Here is a 17,328-nt window from a genome sequence, read left to right as displayed (position 1 = left end):
GAAGTAGGGAGATTGTGGATGCCTTTCAAGAGGCTCTGCTCAGACAAATGGTGACGGAACCCACAAGGGAAAAAGCGATATTGGGATCTGGTCCTCACAAATGGAGAGAGTATCTCTAATGTTTCGAGTGGGTGCTCACCTGGGTAAGTAGCAGATCATCAAACGGTTTTGGTTTGATACAACGGCTAAAGTGGAGAGCAGACGCACGATACTTAAGTCCTAGATTTCAAACGTACGGACTTTAATGCAATGGGAAAGTACCTGAAGAAAGGCTGTTTGGATGGGAGGACATAAGAGAAGTGGAAAGACAGTGGTCTAAGCTGTAAAGGAGCGATAAAAATGGCTACGGACCTTTATGTGAAGAAAACCAATAAAAACAAGAGAAAAAGGAAGCCGATATGGTTCTCCAACCTAGTGGCTGAGAAAATAAAGGCGAAAAGAGTTGGCGTTCATGAAATATAAAAAACCCCAAGAAGAGGGAGAGCAGAAAGGACTACAGGGTGAAACTGAAAGAAGCCAAGAGAGAGATACGTTTGGCGAAGGCACAGGCGGAAGAACAAATGGCTAAAAATGTAAAAAAGGGAGATAAAAATTTTTTCAGATATATTAGTGAAAGGAGGAAGATAAAAAATGGAATTGCTAGGCTAAAAGATGCTGGGAACAAATATGTGGAGAGTGATGAGGAGAAAGCAAATGTGCTAAACAAATACTTCTGTTCTGTGTTCACAGAAGAAAATCCTGGAGAAGGACCAAGATTGTCTGGCAAAGTTACACGAGGAAAATGGAGTAGATTCTGCGCCGTTCACGGAGGAGAGTGGTTTATGAGCAACTTGAAAAACTGAAGGTGACAAAGCGATGGGACCAGACGGGATCCATCCCAGGATACTAAGGGAGCTCAGAGAGGTTCTGGCGAGTCCTATTAAAGACTTGTTCAACAAATCTTTGGAGACGGGAGTGATTCCTGGGGATTGGAGGAGAGCGGAATGTGGTCCTATTCATAAAAGTGGTCCCAGGATGAAGCAGGAAACTACAGGCCGGTGAGCCTCACTTCAGTTATGGAAAAAATAATGGAAGTGTTGCTGAAAGAAAGGATAGTGTACTTCCTTGAATCTAATGGGTTACAGGATCCGAGGCAACATGGCTTTACAAAAGGTAAATCGTGCCAAACGAACCTGATTGAATTTTTTTGACTGGGTGACCAGAGAGCTGGATCGAGGACATATGCTAGATGTAAGTTTACTTGGATTTCAGCAAAGCCTTTGATACAGTTCCTCATAGGAGGCTGTTTGAACAAACCTGAAGGGCTGAAGTTAGGACCCCAAAGTGGTGAACTGGGTCAGAAACTGGCTGTCGGACAGACGCCAGAGGGTGTGTGGTTAATGGAAGTCGCTCGAAGGAAGGAAAGGTGACTAGTGGAATACCCTCAGGGTTCGGTGCTGGGGCCCAATCCTGTTCAATATATATGTGAGTGACATTGCTGAAGGGTTAGAAGGAAAAGTGTGCCTTTTTGCAGATGATACCAAGATTTGTAACAGAGTAGACACCGAAGAGGGAGTGGCAAATATGAAAAAGGATCTGCAAAAGTTAGAGGAATGGTCTAATGCCTGGCAACTAAAATTCAATGCAAAGAAATGCAGAGTAATGCATTTGGGGATTAATAATAGGAAGGAACCGTATATGCTGGGAGGAGAGAAGCTGATATGCACGGACGGGGAGAGGGACCTTGGGGTGATAGTGTCCGAAGATCTAAAGGCGAAAAAACAGTGTGACAAGGCAGTTGCTGCTGCCAGAAGGATGCTGGGCTGTATAAAGAGAGGCGTGGTCAGTAGAAGGAAGAAGGTGTTGATGCCCCTGTACAGGTCATTGGTGAGGCCCCACTTGGAGTATTGTGTTCAGTTTTGGAGACCGTATCTGGCGAAAGACGTAAGAAGACTTGAGGCGGTCCAGAGGAGGGCGACGAAAATGATAGGAGGCTTGCGCCAGAAGACGTATGAGGAGAGACTGGAAGCCCTGAATATGTATACCCTAGAGGAAAGGAGAGACAGGGGAGATATGATTTAGATGTTCAGATACTTGAAGGGAATTAACGTAGAACAAAATCTTTTCCAGAGAAAGGAAAATGGTAAAACCAGAGGACATAATTTGAGGTTGAGGGGTGGTAGATTCAGGGGCAATGTTAGGAAATTCTACTTTACGGAGAGGGTAGTGGATGCCTGGAATGCGCTCCCGAGAGGTGGTGGAGAGTAAAACTGTGACTGAGTTCAAAGAAGCGTGGGATGAACACAGAAGATTTAGAATCAGAAAATAATATTAAATATTGAACTAGGCCAGTTACTGGGCAGACTTGCACGGTCTGTGTCTGTGTATGGCTGTTTGGTGGAGAATGGGCAGAGGAGGGCTTCAATGGCTGGGAGGGTGTAGATGGGCTGGAGTAAGACTTAACAGAGATTTTGACAGTTGGAACCCAAGCACAGTACCGGGTAAAACTTTGGATTCTTGCCCAGAAATAGCTAAGAAGAAAAATAAAATAAAAAATTTAAATTGAATCAGGTTGGGCAGACTGGATGGACCATTCGGGTCGTTATCTGCCGTCATCTACTATGTTACTATGTGATAATCAAAAAGAGATAGGGGAGGAGAGTGATAAAAAAGGGGAAGAGGAAAGAAAGGGAGAGGAGGGAGTGATAAAGAAAAAGCCGAAGGGGAGGAAGAGGATCTTAAATCAGGGGAAAGAAAAAAGGGAAAAAGGGGAGAAGGAAAAAGAGAGATCCCCCAGAGGCCAAAGAGAAAAAGAAGAGAAGGAAGAAAAGAGGAAGAAAGTTGAAAAAGAGAGCAGTAATATACTCAGATGCATTGAGTTCTCAAAGAGAGTCCAAATAATCTGTAAAAGCGGCCCATTTAGTGTGAACATTAGCAGAAAGAGGCATTTCGGAGGAGATCAATAACTCGCGTTTATGTTGTAATAAGACCGATTGGAACCAAAAATGAACAGAAAGTGAGTCAAAAGATTTCCAGTTAGAAAGTATAAGTCTTAACGCAATAATAAGGAGTGTATCAAACAAAGAACAACCTTTCTGAGTCAGACCAATTGTTCATCTAGCCCAGTATACCATCTTCACAGTGGCCAATCCAGGTCAAAGCAAAACCCAAATAGTAGCAACATTCCATGCTACTGATCCAGGACAGGCAATGGCTTCCCCCATGTCTGTCTCAATAGCAAACTATGGACTTTTCTCTAAGAACTTGTCCAGCCATTTTTTAAAAACAGCTATGTTAACCAATTTTACCACATTCTCTGAAATGCATTCCAGAGCGTAATTATTCTCTGAGTGAAAAAATATTTCCTCTTATTGGTTTAAAAAATAGTTTCCTGTAACTTCATTAGGTGTCCCCTAGTCTTTGTAATTTTTGATGGAGTAAAAAAATCGATTCTCTTGTACCCATTCTACACCAACTCAAGATTTTATAGATTTAACAAGCTGAAGAACTCTAACCTTTTTAGTTTTTCCTCATACAATAGGAGTTTCATGCCCTTTATCATCTTGGTTGCTCTTCTTTCAACCTTTTCTAGTTCCGCTATATCTTTTTTGAAATAAGGTGACCAAAATTGTACGGAGTACTCAAGGTGAGGTTGTACCATGGAGCGATACAGAGGCATTATAACATTCTTAGTCTTGCTTATCATCCTTTTTCTAATAATCTTGTTTGCTTTTTTAGCCACTGCTGCCACACATTGGGCAGAAAGTTTCAGCGTATTGTCTACAATGACACCCAGATCTTTTTCTTGGTCGCTTACACCCAAGGTGGGCCCTAGCTTCTGGCATTTATGATTCTGGTGCAAGTGTATAGGAATCTGCACATTAGGTGATTTTTCCCTTGTCTTGAGTTGTTTGCAGAGGGATGTCATTTACATCTTTTGGCTTCTTTCTGATCTGCTCTGTTTAATTTTCTTATTTTTGTGTTTTTTCCTTAAGTAGTGAGGCTTCGGTACTGAGCGGTCCCCAATTTGGGGGGGTATTTCTGCTTGGGAGAGGTCGCAGATTCCCCTGAATGCAGTCTGCAGCTAGCAGGTCAACCCTCAAGTGCACCTGTGTAGCCTGACTGCATTTACAGTTTTGAGCTCGGGGTCCGTTCCCCTTGGAGCTAGCTCGCCTCCTAATTTATCAGGGGCTTGAGCACAGGCTGTTTGGCCCCAGTGAAGATCTGGTTGGACTTTAAATGTACCAGCTGCATTTTCTTCCCCCAGTCACAGCGTGAATACTAATGGGGGACTAAGATTTCAGTCTGTCATTGGGCTGACTGACAGCTCAAAGATCAAGCTTTTTGGACTATCAGATCTGATCCCATACTGACTCTGTCCCGTTAAATCATGTTTGTCTATATATTCCACAATTTTATTTTTTTTTATAATTGTTTCCACTATTTTGCACTGCACTGAAGTCAGGTTTCCTGTATATCCCCTGGATCCTTTTTTAAAAATTGGTGTAACTTTGGCTACCCTCTAATATTCAGGTACTACAGACAATTCTAACAGGTTACAGATCACTAACAGCAGATCAACAATTTCATGTTTGAGTTCTTTCAATACCCAGGTGATTTATCATTCTTTAACTTGTCAATTTGGCTTAGTACGTTTTTCAGTTCCTCCGCTTCATTGCCCTTGAAAACTATTTCTGGTTCAGTTAGATCTCTCACATTTTTTCCCATAAAGACCAAAGCAAAGAATTCATGCAGTCTCTCCACTATGCACTCACACTAAAGATGGCACTATTTAAATCTGTTTCATTTATGGTTGGGAATCATATAACACAACTCTCCAATACTTTACCCAACCTCCAAAATATCCAGCGTTCCCCTCCGTAGAATTACAAATTGTTAAACATACTCTCATATATTTCAAATATAACAAAATGTGGCCTCAGGTACACCTCCTCGACCCTTAGTAGTGTTCAATATCGGTGGGCATACCGGTGTTTTCATTTCTAATTGGCTCACATTCTTTTTTTGCAATTATTTAAGTAAACTTTTTTTAAACTTTAACTTTTTTATCCACCGTGCTCTTTTTAGAAGTTTCCTTGAGGTTATTCTATTTAAAAATGTTCAAATAAGTTATATACTTAGCTTATCATACTACTGGATTACATGATCCGACATTTTTCGCAACAATTTGCTTTATTAAGGATCCCCCAGAGCCATTGTGTCCACCGTCTTACTCAAAATTTTTGGCAAGAAGCTCCACTATGGCCTTATCTTCTTCCCTGAGTGCCCCTTTTGATCCTTGATGAGCCACGGTTCCACGGATTCCCTCACAGGTTTTCTGCTTCTGATACTTCTATGGCTGGTGTGGTCATCTGTGAATGTTGAGAAGCATCCAGGGAATAGACACAACAGATATCTAGGTGAAGGATAATGTGAGCATGCACACGTAGACAACCACAAAAAACTAAATGTTAAATACTATGTTGAAATATATGTAAAAGTAAAAAATGAAACACGTTCTATGTTTAAAAATAAAGTAAAGTTGGAGAACCAGATTCTAAAAAAAACAACCTAAAAACATACTAACCTGTGAATGACGTGCCCACAGAAAAATAAATGTGAAATTCAATTATAAGGTTAATAATGATAATAAAAAGAGAGATCAGTAGTATATAAACAATATTAAAACATAAGTCATTAAAAACTGTGTTAAAAAATGAGAAAATATACTTCTAAAAGTGGAAAAACAATAACGTATTTAATGCGTGCTGACATAAAAAAGCAGAAGAATGAAACAAAAAGTACAAAAGAACAAAACTGGGAGCCACTTGGATGTGAGATAAACAACTAAAAAGGAACCTGATGAGGGACGCAAAGAAAGCCCAAAATAACTTGTGCTTTGCTTGCAGACGCCGAGCAACATGAAGGGCAAACTGAAAGAAAAGCAAGACTTAACATAAAAACATGAATGAATGATAATATTAAAAAAAAAAAATGCATTCAAAATTAAGGAATGTTTATGCTTAAAATAATATGACTTTAATATGAATGAACGAGTGTAAATATGTCAAAACTTAAGAAAGACTTAATGAACAATATGTGAAAAAGGAATTGGCCATATATTTTAAACAGAGAAAGACAAAAAGAAAAAGGCGGTGTACAGCAAGCAAAAATCGTATTATATAAAATACAAATATAAGAACAGAACAAATTTGTAATACAGCAGCAAACGAGACGAAATGGACAAACTGGAACAGTAAGTTAAGGGCTAGACCTACATTATTGACAGGAAAGAAACAAGGAAGGGCTACACAAGAGGATGGGGAACACATACAATGATAAAAATAAGATCAGATGATGTCCTTAGTAGGACTATTAGGCCAAAGGCGTCTTTAAACAGGAAGGCCTTTAGTTTAGACTTAAAATAGTTTAAGGATGTTTTTCTTTAAATGATTTGGTACGGAGTTCCAGAGTGAAGCGGCTGTAACTAAGAAAATAGTTAAGTGCATCATATTGATATGTCTCAGAGATGGAATGGAAAACAAGTTCTGGGAAATAAATTGGGGTATACAGAAGAATATGTAAACTTGCATAAGATAATGTAAACAAGCATGAATTAGGAAAAAATTAATTAAATGGAGGTGAGTTAGATCTAACATAATTTTACCTTAGTGTAATATTTATCTTAAAGAAAAACACTATAGTCAAGTTCAGTATTAAGTCCACATGGATTTAGAGTTCCCAAATCGTGAATAGTATGTTTTAGTGTCCCCTGATGAAGGCATCTTTTTGTGCCAAAACTTGGTTCCTTTTTGGGATGTTACTTTGTTAAAGAATAAATTGATAAAATTTAGTTTTAAGGACATCTCTCTTGTCTTTCTTGTTTGTTCACTTCATACCAAGGCAAGATTCTCTCTTTGTTATTGGCTTGGTTTTAATGAAACACAGCTTCACTGTTTTTATAGTTGCCTAGAAAACTGAATGAACTGGATCACAATGGAGACCTTGCTTTGGATCTGGCCCTTTCTCGAAGATTGGAAGGTATTGCAACCACCCTAGTGAATAACAAAGCCGATGTAGACATGGTAGACAAAAAAGGATGGAGTCTGCTACACAAAGCTATTCAGAGAGGTGAGACCATGAGTCATTTTCGAAGTCCAGAAGTGCTTGGCTATTCTTTAAGTGCAACTTTACCAGTAGAGAGACCACTTTAGTGTAATGATTGAACTTCATGGGCCAAATGTAGGTATTACAGCTGTATGTTAATTGCAGTTAACACCACAATTAATGTGTTAATTATTAATTTTGATTAAAAATTAATCATGTGCAACCAGTTTCTGCTTACCTCTCCCCATATACACTCACATTCTAGTTTCTCCCTCCCCTCCTGTCCTGACCCAACCCAATGCAGCTGCTCTTCCCTTTCTCCCCCAGCCAGTCTACCTTTAAATCACAGTCTTTGGCCCTGCAGGCAAGCAGCAGCCTACAGAAAGACTGCCTACTGTCTGTACCGGGCCTTTCCCTCTGGCCTGGCTTGCCTCTTCTGACGCAACTTCCTGTTTTCAGAAGAAGGCAAGGCCCAGTGCAGGCCACAGGCAGTCTTTCTGTAGGGCTGCCACTAGTGCGCAGGATGGAAGCATTTTTCATGCATAAAAGGGTCCTTTAAAATTACTCTAGGGGTTATGTGAGCAAAAGCACAAGATGCCAAAAAGACACATAAAAGTATTGTATGTGTCTTTTTGGCATCTTGTGCTTTTGCTCACATAACCCCTAGAGTAATTTTAAAGGACCCTTTTATTCATGAGCAGAGTGAAGAGCAAGGATGGGTTAATTCAAGACTTGTGAAGTATGGGTGCCAGGTTGCTATGGTACCTAAAAATTGAACCTGGGCTCTGGGATTTCATGCCCTTAAACTGGTTGTTGCCACCTCCAAAGGAAGAAGAACTCCATTTACACATGCCTCTGCGTGTCATTAGGATTAGGTTTAAACCATGCTGTGCGTAAATCTCTAGTGTAAGTCTTGTGAGATTTGAGACCACAAGGTGGAATTTGTGTACCACATGATTTAAATCTAATGAGAACCATACATGCTGGACCAGCTGGAGAATGTCATTGATGGTGTGAATTGACAACAATGGGAAGGTACATTAAGCCTTGTTGAGAGAATGTCTAGGAGGTAGAGAGGTAACTGACTAACTGGGGAAGGGAGAGGAGTAAGAGGTGACTGGTTAGCTGAGGGGGTGCTTGGGAAATGGAGAAAGAATGAGGAATGACTGACTTGTTAGGGTTAAGAGGTTGGAGCTGCTGGGGAGAGAAACTGGGTAAGGGCAAGATGTGGGAGAGAAAAAGAGGTTGGGTGAGGACAGGGTATAGAGGAATGAGGGGGAGAGAGATTGGTGATAAGCAAAAATGGCATTTGCCTTAGGTGCATCTAGTGGAGGTCATCAACATGCTGCTGACAGTATGGAGAGCAGAGACAAACTATTTGATGTCTGCTGGCACTGTGCAGTGGCACATTAAGAACCTACTTAATTAATTATTCTTTTCTTACAGACACAGAATGAGAAGACAGACTTAGTAAATCCATGCCCTAAGGATGATCAGTAAAATTAATTTTAGTTTAGAGCAAATGCCTGAACTGGGAATTATATATACTGTATATATATATTTTTTTATTTTTTTTTTTGAGGCATGCAGAAAAGTGAGTTTTTTCTGTGGACCTGGCCTCCCAGATATTGTTGGTCCCATCCCAAGAACTCGATTCTGAGCACTTTAGTCAGTGAGCTATTTTTGTTGCAACCTCTGAAGATGGGCCCATTCAATTTAAAAAATATTTAAACAACAATACATAATATTAACTTGCCTACGATTAGTGGGCTACAGTTTAAGCATAAGGATGTTACATAAAGCTCTTTCAACTTGTGAATATTCATACGGTAGGCTAGAAGTACAACCATACATGTTTAGAACTGATGAATACACTATTCTGAATAATCCATACTGTTGATGTAATCTGTAAATAAGCCTGGAAAGCCCATATTTAATTTTAGGTGATTCTTTGTTTCATGTAGGAGTCCTTGTTTTTGGACACCTCCCAAGAAGCTCTTTTTTAATTTAGGTGAACATCCCAAAAGAATCTCCTCTACAAAAGAAAAAGGGTTATGTTTGTTCTTTCTCAGTGCATTTAAAATGTGGTTTAAATAAGTAGGCTAAATCCTTCGGTATTTCATATCTTTCTCTACAGGTTTTTTTGTTTTTGCTTTTTATATTTAAGAAGTGGATTTCTAAGTGTTTTCTGCCTTGAAGCTGAAGGCTAAAAATATACAAGTATGACAGCAATTCAGTGCTTAACAAGTACCCCTGGGCTTCCATCAGAAGTGAGACTCTAGGATTAGGAGCAAACAGGTTGGACAAGTAATTCTTAAATTTTTAGATATCTGTCCAGACCTTTAACCCATGCTTTCTTGTTGTGCTCTAGGTGATAGATTCTCTGCAGGCTTTCTCATAAAAAATGGTGCCCTTGTCAATGCGGCTACAGTAGGAGACCAGGAGACACCTCTACATCTTGTGGCCTCGTACAGCCCAAAGAAGCATTCACCTGATGTAATGTCAGAAATGGCACATATTGCAGAAGAACTTCTACATGCAGGAGCCAATTCAAATATGCCGGATAACAAAGGAAGGTGAATACAGAATGTACAATTTGTGAGGTTTATGCTTGTGACCAGAGTGATCTAATTTTGCATTGCCACAGCTGCTGAGGTCCTTTTTAGGTACAAGTTAAGTAGCTGCTGTTCAAGGATATGTTTGTTGGAATAGTTAAGTTTTAACCAACTTCCAGAACTTTAGGTTGTCCTTATATAACCAAGTCTTCTCGGATAGCAAATTCTTAAGTCATAGGTTCATAAGAATAGCCTTACTGGGTCAGACCAATGATCCATCAAGCCCAGTAGCCTGTTCTCATGGTGGCCAATCCAGGTCACTAGTACCTGGCCAAAACCCAAGGAGTAGCAATATTCCATGCTACTGATTCAGGGCTATCAGTGGCTTCCCCCATGTCTTTCTCAATAACAGACTATGGGTGTTTCCTCCAGGAATTTGTCCAAACCTTCCTTAAAACCAGCTACGCTATCCGCTCTTACCACATCCTCTGGCAACGCATTCCAGAGCTTAACTATTCTCTGAGTGAAAAAAAATTTCCTCCTATTGGTTTTAAAAGTATTTCCCTGTAACTTCATCGAGTGTCCCCTAGTTTTTGTACTTTTTGATGGAGTGAAAAATCGATCCACCCTTACCCATTCTACTCCATTCAGGATTTTGTAGACTTCAGCTGAAAAATCCCTTCCTCTTGCACATTCCCATAATGCCTGCATTCTTCCTGGAATCACTTAAAAGCTCTTTACAAAAGAATACAACTTAGAAATAGGTACATAAATCTCCAGCATATTTCACAGATAGTATGGTCTTAATCCAAGTTATGAGTATAAGCAGTTTAATCAGTAATGCTAAAGGCAAAGTGTAAAGATCACATCATTGAGATCCATGATCACACAATTTAAAAAAACCCAATATTTATTTTGAGAGAGCATTATAGTATGTGTAATACAATAATGTCATTCAATATGTAATACAATAATTGTCATTCAAAATGACAATTACATTTTCTACAATAATTCAATGTGTAATACAATAATTGTCATTCAAAATGACAATTACATTTTCTGCTTTGTACTGTGACATATCACTTACATTTTAGTATATCTTTCAAATAATTACTAATAACTGATCTTCTGGCCTGTTTGCAGGACACCATTACATACATCCATCATTGCTAGAAATGAACCTGTGTTCAATCAGTTGCTCTTGTGCAAACAGTAAGTATCAGAGTATAATGTAATTAGGTACATTTACTTAAGAAAATCTCATATTTAGTGTCACATGACAATAGAAATATGATATTTTGAGATCACTGTTATAGTACACCATGATCTGATTTTCAGGTTTAAAAATTAGGTTGAGGTGCTTCTCCAAAGATTATAATAATGTGCCATGGATCATATAACTTCTTTGTATTCCTGGCTCGAAGGAGATTTTTCACTACTTGCCCTCTCACCAACTTCAGTCAGTCTGGAATTCAGGTTATTCATAATGACTACAGTATTTTTCGGACCATAAGACAGACTTTTTCCACCCCCAAAAATGGGGTGGAAAGGGTGTGTATGCATCTTATGGACCGAATACACCGCATACCCCCCCTCCGGTATTTTTTTTAAGTGGCGGGTCTCCTGCTGGATGGCTGCCTCTTTGCAAAGTGACGCACACCGCAGGAGAGAGACCTTTGCGCTTCCTGCCTGATCCCGTGCCACTCTGTGATTGGTTGCATCAGGAGACCGCGCTGGACCAGCGCTACTTAAAAAAGTTACGGGGGGGGGGGGGGTGCTTTGAGCTGCAGGCTGCTTCTTTGTGTGGCTTCGGGCTGCCGGCTGCTTCTTCAGGCGGCTTTGGTCTGCAGGTGGCTTCTTCGGGCTGCAGGCTGCTGCTTCAGGCTATTTCGGGCTTTGGGCTACGGGCTTCCCAGCACCAAACACACCTATGTCTAGAGGAGAAAAACCAAGAAAAAAAAAATTCTGAACCAAATTTTTTTTTCTTGGTTTTTCCTCCTCTACAGGTGGGTGCATCTTATGGTCCAGTGTGTCTTAAGGTCCAAAAAATACAGTATTTATAGGATCTGTTTGTTGTTTGTCCTGCCTTCATTGTGTGCAGATATCTCTTGTGTATTTATTATGTAAATTCTGAAAACCAGACTAGTCAGTGGATTTTCAAGAGTCAGAATGAGACTACTGCTGCAGAATAGGGTTCTGTAGTCCCAGCACCTGAAAATATTTGGCTTAGCACATTGTGCCCCATGGCTCAGAGCAGGAGAGCACTCTCTTAAGGATGTACTAGCCCAGTCAGTATCTGGAATACAACAAGGTGGCAAGTGTGCTTTGGAGTCAGCTCTCCTGTTATCAGTCTTATCAAATGCTGCCTCTAGTCCACCTAGAGCAGGAAGATGGATGAGTAGAGAAAGACAGAGACTGTACAGAAAAGAAAGTATAGTTTGTTTTTAGTCCACATCACTGAAACCTTTTGATTCTTAAGGTGTGTTAAATGAATGGATTATTTTTGTCTGTCTTTATAAGCTTAAGCTTTGTAGGCGTTTGGTAATTACTTTTATTATCCTAAAAAGATTGAAAAAAACCATCTGCTTAGAAACGTAGTTCTTACCATAAATTTTTTTTGTTCTTATTTGATTGGTACAGTTGGTATTCAGTCTCATAAATTATCACACAATACAGTTGCATGCTATTTGTGGAACATCTATACCAACTCAAATGTATTTGCATATATGTTAAGATTAGACCTGGAGCTAAAGGATCATGAAGGAAGCACAATCTTATGGCTTGCAGTCCAGTATATCACAGTGTCTTCTGACCAGTCTGTTAACCCCTTTGATGATCTTCCTGTTGTGAATGGAACCTCATTTGAGGAGAATAGCTTTGCAGCAAGACTTATCAAAAGGGGCAGCAATACAGATGCGCCTGACACAGTAACAGGTAAAACGGAGGTTTGTATTCATGAATGCATCTAATGTCTTTATAAAATTTCACCCCTCCCACGTAAAAATGTATATGTATATGTGGCCTCTTACAAATACTGACTGGCATAAAAATACATTCCATAATTGATGTGCATACTTTGTTAGTAGGCATGTATATGGGTAGAGTTTACAAGTATGCATATAGGTAATTCACATACTTGTGGACATTTACATCTGCTCAAGAGCAGGTGTGTCTGGGCCTGCAACATAAGTGCAGTTTCTGGCGCTTACATTAGTATTTTATAAAGACACAAAGGTGCTTATTTGTTTTTATAAAATAGTGTTGAAAAAGGCATCTTCTTCTCTTACCAAGTGCCCTTTTATAAAATTGCCTTCCGCATGCTCAGAAAAAGAAACAGTGAACTCGACAAACACCTACACTGAAGGGAATAAGGAAACATTTTTATACACTGAGAAATTTCAGAGCCAGTCCTAAAGCTAAGTGATTCTTTCTGCGGGGAATGGTGAGATAAAGTCTTCCGTTCCCCCCCTGCCCCGCCCACTACCACCACCAAAGATGTATTCTCTCCTTTGCAAGCAAAAGGCATCTGCTCCATCCAGGTGTCCCTCTCTGTAATCCAGTGCTTAATTAATAATAATAATAATAATAATTTTATTTCTTGTATACTGCCCTGCCATTAGTTCTAGGCGGTTCACAACAGTAAATAAATACAATTGTATACACATTTCTATGGGCAGAATTATACATCATGGTTAGAAGACAACTTAAACATGCTAGTATTAATATCTCAATTAAAAATACAACCTAGCTGTAAAAAAAAAAAAAATTACAAACACAGCATGATAAAATCATTAAGAAGCTTGAAGATCAACATTCTTGGTTATCAAACAGATGAGTTTTTAAAATAATTTCCTAAATATAGGATAAGAATACACCTGAGCAATCAGCGGGCTTATCCAGGAATCCACTTTCCCCGCCTGATATTCTAAAGTCCTATCAAAGAATGTTTTATAGCGACAACCCCTAGGGGTGGGGAAAATAAACATGCCCAAATTCCTGGTATGCTTTTTTGAATTAAACAATTTCAGATATGATACCAAATAAGAGGGTAGTAGTCCAAAAAGGGCTTTATAACAAACACACCCAAATTTAAAAAATACTCTGGCCCCAAACGACAGCCAGTGTAGTTTGGCATAAAAAGGACTTACATGATCACATTTTTTAAGACCAAAAATTACACAATCGGTGAACAATGACATCCTGTCAGGCAGAGGGTGACCCAAGGGAGTATGCCTGTAATGGGTCACACACCCTTTGGACTGACTGAAAGGCATTAGATGCTCAATTAATCATTCTTACTGGTGCCTAAGTACATAAATGAAATGTTTTCATTTTTTCAAGTTTTCAAGTTTCAAGTTTAATAATTGTTTTGATTAATCGCTTAATCATATTTCTGAGCGATGAACAAATTAAAATTACAATTTATGGGAAAACAATACATTTCAGAACAATACTTAATGACATTCAAAATAAAAAATTTAACTTTACAAACTTATATACACAAGGAAAGGAGGGAGATGAAATACAAAATCAATATAGAAAAGTAGAACAAAAAGGGAAAAATACAAAATGAGCAACAAAAAGACAATATATAGTACAATAAAAATAATCTGAGCTGCGGAGAGTTTCGTTAATTATCAAAAGCATCTTTAAAGAAAAATGTTTTTAAATTCCTTTTGAATTTCTCAAGGTTCTGCTCTTCCCTTAAATAAATTGGAAGGGCGTTCCACAACTGAGGAGTGGTAACAGAGAAAATGAATTGTCGTCTTGTATTGATAACCTTAAGAGATGGAATAGTTAGTAAGTTCTGTTCGTTGGATCTCAGAGTTCTGTTTGGAGAATATGGAATTAATAGTTTATAAATGAATGCTTGGGTTTTATTAAGAAGGGCTTTGAAAGTGAGTATGAATAGTTTGTATGTTATCCGATGGGTGACTGGAAGCCAGTGCGCATCTTTTACATGATCAAATTTCTTAGTTTTAGTTATAAGTTTAATGGAAGCATTTTGAATGATCTGTAAGCGTTTTATTTCGTTTAAAGAGATTCCTTTAAAAAGAGCATTACAATAATCAATTTTGGAGATCACCAAAGAGTGAATAAGAATATTAAGTGATTTAGAACATAAAAATTTTGAAATTGATCGAATTTGTCTTAGTCTATAAAAGGTTGTTTTAATAATGTTGCTAATGTGATCATGAAAATTCAATTTGTGATCAAAGATCACCCCCTAAAATTTTAGTATTACTAACTATTTGTAGGGGGACATTTTTTATAGAAATGGGAGCAACAAGGGAAGAACTGTCTTTCCAGGGGAAAAGCATCACATTATTTTTTTTTATATTAAGTGCTAATCTGTTTAAGTCTAGCCAATAGTAGATTTGATCGAGTTTCTCATTGATCGCTATGATATCAGAAGTTTTAAAACTGTTTTGTATCCATTTTATTCATTAGCGAACTATACTACTGCACATACTTGAACCTTTATAAAATAGAAGATGGATAGACTGCAATTCAGAGAAATTCCTAGGATGGGCATTCAAAATTTGCCTTTGCTGTAAACTGTCTCTAAACTTGGATAACTTACTTTCTTTCTATGGCTGTGGGACTTGGTTGAAAACAAGGCATTTGACATAATCTGTCCAAGCCAACAAATTTTTAAGTATGATTAAAACAACTTTGAGTCTAACAGAACAGAGGCATTCCGTTGTCAGTTTTCACTTGCTATTGAAGATTTGGTTCCAATAAAGGATGTTCAGTAGTAACAAGGGGTGAAATTTTAAATGTGGAAGAAGCAGGATCTTTGAGAACAAGCTTGAAAAGATTTAAGCATTAGATTGCTCTATTTAGAGGTACTGTTTATACTACATGCAAAGGAATGAAGTTTGTAAAAGATGCAACAAGCTAAAATAAAATGGCATATTAGCAGATGTAGATTGAAATTTTATGGCATAGGAAGATAAGTAAATATCTGAATTTATTTATTTATTGTTTTTCTGAGGACAAGCAGGACTTTGAATCCTCACACATGGGTTATATCATCAGTGGAGATCAGCGGAGCCCAGCATGGGAACTTATGTACTCCAGCAACCTTTTCTAGAAGCATTTTGACCACTTTCCTTGTATGCAAACTGTTTCCTCCTGCCACTTATGAGACCTCCTTAGTCTATTTAATTTTAGGTGGAGCAGATTGGATGTTTTTCCAAAAATCTGCAAAATCCAAAATGGCTATGGCGGCAGCATTTTGGTGCCAAAAAATGACTGCAAAATGCTTTAACTTACAACAAAAAAAACAGCGAGTTTGGAATTTTGGAGGTGGGGGAAACCTAAGGAAAGGGGCAGAAACTTGAAAAAATGGTTTTAAAGACCCCCTGATTTTCTTCATAACAGTCGTACTCACTGTGATCTGTGCTGGAAATGTGCTACATACGGTGGTAGCTGGATCTGGGAGAAATCATTGCCTCCAATGCTGACTCTTCGGGCTGCCAGATTGGTGTCTGACTGAGCCTCGAACCCCCGCAGACCTGTGGACATGAAAAAGGGGAGGCAAAACATAGCACCTGCAAAGCCTCGCTGAGCCACCTTTGGATGCCTAACAGCTTGTGCTCAAGTCCCTGAAACACAGAAGGTGAGCAATGCTACAAGGTGAACAGACCCTAAACTTCAGGAAAATTTCTGCAGGATGGCCAACAGTTAACACAGAGGGATTGGCCTGTCAGCTGTAGGCCTCAGTCTGCTTCTTCTCCACGCAGGCAGAGCTGAACCCTCAGTGGAGCTCTGAGCACCGAAAGTCATTGACAATTTGCAGCCCCCCACAAAAAAAAGACCCCCCCCCAAAAGAAAAGAAATATACAGAGCAGATCTGAAAGATTCCTTCTGGCTCAAGTACAGAAGGGAAAACTGAAGGGGGCAGCAGAGCCCTCTAGTGAAGAAGGACAGGTTCAAAAGCTGGAGTGGATTCCTTCTGCATGGCTCCTCACAAACTTAGGGATATTACCTGTCCATCCAGAATGACACACGTATTGCACTAGAAAATGGGATTTATTACACAGGGACCTAGCATTAATGTACAGTAGTAAAATGGAATCAGAAGCGGTGGCTTAAGAGATGAATAAATGTGGAATGTAATATAAAAATGAATTGACTGTGACAAAAATAACTCAGCTATGTGCAAAACAAGCCTAAAGTGACTGTCACAAAAAAAGAAAACTTAGGGCTCCTTTTACAAAGGCGCACTAGAGCCTTAATGCGCAGAATAGCGCGCATTAAATTGCCACGTGCGCTAGCCGCTACCGCCTCCTTTTGAGCAGGCGGTAGATTTTTGACTAGCGCTCGCTAATCCGGTGCGTGCATTAAAACCGCTAGCGCATCTTTGTAATAGACTAATGAGAGAATGCTGAAACCACATGACAATGATAGGACTCGCAAATTTTAAACTGAAATTAAATACCGAGGTGCTTATCATAATACTAGAGAAGAGGAACATAATAATAATAATAATATCCCAAAATTACATAAAATAAATCAATTACAATCCAACTGGCAGCCTGAAGATTCAGCATTGGAATGCTCCATTTGAGGCAGTGATTTCTTCTCCCAGATCCAGCTACCTTAGGAGCTGAGGAAACACTGTAGCACATTTCCAGCACAGATCACAGAGAGTAAGGCTGTTATGAAGAAAATCAGGGGG

The 17,328-nt window shown here is 39.0% G+C and overlaps 1 protein-coding gene across 1 annotated transcript in view; it reads left to right on the top strand.

The window, feature by feature from the left end:
- Nucleotides 1-17,328, top strand: part of ANKFY1 (ankyrin repeat and FYVE domain containing 1) — a 107,629-nt gene that overhangs the window by 34,824 nt on the left and 55,477 nt on the right. The window contains 4 exon segments of the mRNA XM_033921181.1: nucleotides 6,945-7,110; nucleotides 9,458-9,662; nucleotides 10,785-10,853; nucleotides 12,376-12,575. Of these exon segments, the coding sequence (XP_033777072.1) occupies nucleotides 6,945-7,110; nucleotides 9,458-9,662; nucleotides 10,785-10,853; nucleotides 12,376-12,575 (640 nt within the window).

Source organism: Geotrypetes seraphini, chromosome 15, assembly GCF_902459505.1.
Source record: "Geotrypetes seraphini chromosome 15, aGeoSer1.1, whole genome shotgun sequence".
NCBI lineage: Eukaryota > Metazoa > Chordata > Amphibia > Gymnophiona > Dermophiidae > Geotrypetes > Geotrypetes seraphini.
Note: the sequence above shows the minus strand (reverse complement) of the source record. Positions and strands in the feature narration are given on the sequence as shown.